Consider the following 5,000-nt stretch of genomic DNA (forward strand, 5'->3'; position numbering starts at 1 on the left):
TCATCAGTAGATCAATTTTACATTACTGAAAAAAAAATACCGAGGACATGACCTCTGTGTCCTCAATGGCAGTTACGACCATGGTGGAGGACAGAAGAGGAGAAGGAAAACATCAGTGGGCAAGCGTACATAATAAAGTCAGATCTAGAATGACTGCGAAACAATTCTTGCTATACACCACCACAGTACATTTGAATGGAAAGAAACAATGCATGCTTTAAAATGCTGTGGAGCACAGAAAGAAGAAGAGAGAGAGAGGTCAAAGGGCAAGCATCCAAACGCACAGACATGATATAAATTCATGCTGCCTTAACCCATTGATGCCGAATGCTGCTCAGCACAACACTGACCCTAGCACCAGGAGCTTCATGACGCAGCGTTAGGCTAAGGAAATTTGAGATTTTTTTCTAATAAGAATGTTGGTATGTTAGAGTGGAATGAACATGTCCTAATGCAATATGACATACACTAGCGTTTAAATACAATTAATTTCATGTTTTATGTGCATTAGAGCCTAAGTGTTTTTTTGACAGCACCTCATCCAAAAAACAGCTTAGACATTTTTTGCAGGTGGTTTAGGCCTTAATGGGTTAAAAAACATGCCCAGTAACTCCCTGCGTTACTCACGGCGAGGTTGGGGAACTTGACGCGTATGCGCGGCAGCGTGGGCACGATGGCGTCGAAGCTGACGTAGCGGAAGGCGATGGTGGTGACGGCTCCGGCCGTCTGGACCCCCCAGCCCCTCTCCAGGGCCTCCAGCGCGCCGCTACCAAACAGACGCAGCGTCTCCCCGTCCAGCTCCGCCAGGTGGCTCTCCGACAGGGACAGGCTCTGCACTGTGCTGCCGCCGCCGCCACCTTCCTGTAACCTGGATGGAGATTACAGTTCTTCGTACCTCCTTGAATCTCATCTAATCTAACGTAATCCAAGATCTTAAACACAAAGTCATAGAGGAACATAGAACACACCCACTGATGAACTGCTGCTCTCAGGGGAAATGTGTGTTAAAGAAGGTTCATGATCAAACCACAGTGAGAAAAGCTGTTCCAAGCCCATGTTGCAGTTTGAAGACCATGATAGTGTAGATAATAGTGAAATGAATGTGTAGAAAAAAGTGAAGTGATATACAGTAAATGTACAATATAAATTGTTTTGAAGTAAGCGGTGTCCCTAAACGCCACCCTACCTTACTTAACCATACTTACACACAAACACATCCTCTCACAGAGTACCCTTTGCATGCAGTGACCTTGGGCGGATGGAAGAATCACATTCACAAAGAGAGACCTCCGAAATGACCACCCACATTCAGTAACCTGAGATATGCAGGCAAGGGCAAGTACGCACACACACGCACGCACACAAGCACACAAGCACGCAAGCACGCAAGCACACAAGCACTCAAACCCTCAACCTCAAAGAAGGATTATTTTGAATTTGTGATATGTATATGTGACATACTGAAATGCAAATACTGTATGGCTAAAACATACACTCGAGCAAACTTAAACAAACTCAGAGAGAGAGAGAGAGAAAGAGAGAGAGAGAGAGAGAGAGAGAGAGAGAGAGAGAGAGAGAAAGAGAGAGAGAGAGAGAGAAGAGGTCAGATGGTTCACAGACTCCCTCTGTAAGGCAGCAATGACTGGCTCAAGCCAAGTCCAGTCATCCATTGGAGGCAGAGTGAGGCATCCTTTGAGGCATGGATAGGGGATGGATGGGGGTGCTGTGCTGTTCTGGTCAGCCCGCCCTTGTGGACAAAATGCCAAAGGGACAATGTGATCTGAGAGTTCAGCAAAGACAGGCACAGGAGGATCAGTTGCAAACTTTTTAAATGGCTCTAGACACACACACACACACACGCACACGCACACGCACACGCACAAAATTACAGCCTGTGATTTCAGGGTCTGGTGGAGATGGTGAAGGGGGCAAAATGAAGAATCGAACAGAAAGACAGACAGACAGATAGATCAAGACACACACAGACACACAGACACACAGACACACAGACACAGAGACACACACACACACACACACACACACACACACACACACACACACACACACACACACACACACACACACACACACACACACACACACACACACACACACACACACACACACACACACACACACCTCTACAGACTACTCAGCCCCCTTCTGCCATCCTTTGTTGATTGCTCGTCACCCGTTACGAAGTCGTGAGAGCTGAGCATCAGGATGGGTCTCAGCAAGAGTCTCTGTGTGAGAGCCTCGCAACACATGCACGCATGCACGCACGCACGCACGCACGCACGCACGCACGCACGCACACACACACACACACGCACGCACTCATACAGTACACACACACATACTTCACACTCATACACTACTGATAACTTACTGTACCATGCAATTGAAGGCAAATGCAAATGCTCTGTAGCCTCTTAATGCAGATGGGGTCGCCGGCGGGCCTATTCACTATTTACTGAAAATAGTCAACTACATCATGACAACATTGCTGACAGTACCTAGATCCTTAAGTTACAGATTAAGACATAACCATTAAAATGTTGTGACAGTAAGGTTATGACATAGGCTCTGAGCTAAGGGGTTAAGACACACACAGTACTCAGTGTGTGCGTTTGGTTGTCACATTCCTTGGGATCAGGTGCTCCAAAGGCTATTGCCAGTAGCGCCCTCTCTGCTGCCAAGCCAATCAACCTGCTCACATTTCACACGCCCAGAACCCAATACCACCAATACCACCCCCAACTACCACCACCATCCCACGCTTAGAACCCACCACCACACATCACAGCACTACCACCACCATCATAGCAGCACCGCTCCCCCCTACCGCAACACATCACCAGCAGCACCACCACACACCACCAGCACCACACACCACAACCCCACTATACGTCCAGAACCCAATACCATCACCAGGATGGTGCACGACCCCAGTATTCACCAAACAGCAGAACCACGACCCTGCTACATGACTCTACACACACAGCAGAGAACATAGGAGGAGAGGACAAACTGAACCCAGTACCGTTACCAAGGCCACCACCACCATCACAGATGCAGCAGTGGCATGACCTTATACACTCCACAAAGCCACACAAAGCAGAGAGTGCAGGAGAATCGGATGACCATGGAAGGGAGAGAAAATAAAGGGAAAAAGAAAAGGGGTCGGATAGGTGGAGGAGAGAAAGGCAGGTTGGGCAAGATGGAGAGATGTAGGCATGGAGAATAGGGAGCAACAGCATACTCAAGATGCTGAAAGAATTGTGGAAGAGGCTGTGTGCCTCCTTGTGTGATTGTTTGTGTGTGTGTGAGAGAGAGAGAGAGAGAGAGAGAGAGAGAGAGAAAGAGAGATAGAGAGACAGAGAGAGAGAGAGAGAGAGAGAGAGAGAGAGAGAGAGAGAGAGAGAGAGAGAGAGAAAGAGAGAGCGAGCGCAAGATCTGCCTGTCAGATGGGTGTCCTGATTGTCAGCTTAAACCTGAGGGCGCCGCAAAGCAGTAAACCCACAATGAACAGCTACTAGATAGGCAATATAGTTGTGTGTGCACGTGATGGATGTTCACAGTCACAGTGGAAAGCCACATGCGACAAAACGATAATTTGTTGGCCGCTTCAGCAGCCCGGCGGGGACAGGAGGGCACAAAGAGGAGAGTGAAACCAGAGACAACCCCCCTTTGACAAGGCCGCCATTGTGGCCCACGCCCAATCTGATAGCGGAGCGCAGGCGTCTATGATGCTCAAGACTGGAGAGGGCCCAGCAAACCTCCAGCCCCAGTTGCTGCTTTTGAGAGCACTCTCCTTCTCTGTCTTCTTGTTCGCTCCGCTCTCGATCTCTCTGCATCACATACTATTTCTTCAGCTTCATTGCATCGTATTGAGATGTTTGTGTCACAGATCCACAAGCGCCTTGGTATCACCGTCTTCCCATTAGAAAAGGCTTGCAAATAAAGTCTAATATTTTCTAGTCTCTAACATTGCATAGTCTTTTTTCCCCTATTTCTTCTCTTTATCTTTCCTTATCCATCTCAATGATTTTGTTCTGTCCATGTGTTCATCTCAGTCCTACAGAAGACATGAGGAAGGAAATCGAATGAAGAGAGAGAAAGAGAGAGAGTGAGAGAGAGATAAAGATAGACAGAGAGAGCAAAAGAGAGATAAGGCCACAAAAGGCGTGGAAGTGACAAATTGTGTGAAAGTCTGACAGTTTTGTGTGAACAGACAGTCCTAAAGAGAGGTCGCACTGACCAAGATTACACTGGCAGGGAACGGGAGCAAGCAGGCACGCATGCAGGCATACACGCACGCACGCAGGCACGCACGCAGGCACGCAGGCACGCACGCAGGCATGCACGCAGGCACCACGCACACATGCACAAAGAGGAGCTGAGATGGACTGGCACATAGAGGCAGAGAAAGTGAAGAGATAGCAATGGAATAGATAAAGGCATATAAAGGACGAAGGACCCAGAGTCACAGCATAAATAGGGAGAGAGAGAGAGAGAGAGAGAGAGAGAGAGAGAGAGAGAGAGAGAGAGAGAGAGAGAGAGAGAGAGAGAAAGCATGAATGTGGGAATGAAAGAGACAGAGAAAGAGGGAGCGAGCAAGCGAGAAAGAGAGAGAGAATTTGAATTTAAATTGGAGAGAGAAAGAGAGAGAGAGAGAGAGAGAGAGAGAGAGAGAGAGAGAGAGAGAGAGAGAGAGAGAGAGAGAGATGGAGAGAAGAAGAAGAGGAGTCTGACGGGCAGAGAAGGTCAGGAGAAGCCTGTGACAGACAGCGAGCCAGAGGGAGATGTGGATCTGGCAGGACAACAGAGTCGTGAGAGATTAGGCTGATAGGGGCTCAGAGGAACCATTTTGTGTTTGGGTGCATCTTAATGCAAATCCACATATACGCAGGAGTACGCTTGTGAAAAGAGATTGTGCATGAGTATATGACAGAGAGAGAGACACACAGAGGCAGAGAGAGACACAAACTTAGAGAAAG

General features: G+C 48.1%; 1 protein-coding gene across 2 annotated transcripts in view; it reads right to left on the minus strand.

The window, feature by feature from the left end:
• The window catches only part of LOC134438617 (leucine-rich repeat-containing protein 49), a 95,917-nt gene that overhangs the window by 15,396 nt on the left and 75,521 nt on the right, over window positions 1–5,000 (minus strand). For both annotated transcript variants that reach the window (XM_063188227.1, XM_063188225.1), the window contains one exon: window positions 628–868. In XM_063188227.1, the coding sequence (XP_063044297.1) occupies window positions 628–868 (241 nt within the window). The remainder of the gene's footprint in view (window positions 1–627; window positions 869–5,000) is intronic.

Source organism: Engraulis encrasicolus, chromosome 22 (assembly GCF_034702125.1).
Source record: "Engraulis encrasicolus isolate BLACKSEA-1 chromosome 22, IST_EnEncr_1.0, whole genome shotgun sequence".
Lineage (NCBI taxonomy): Eukaryota > Metazoa > Chordata > Actinopteri > Clupeiformes > Engraulidae > Engraulis > Engraulis encrasicolus.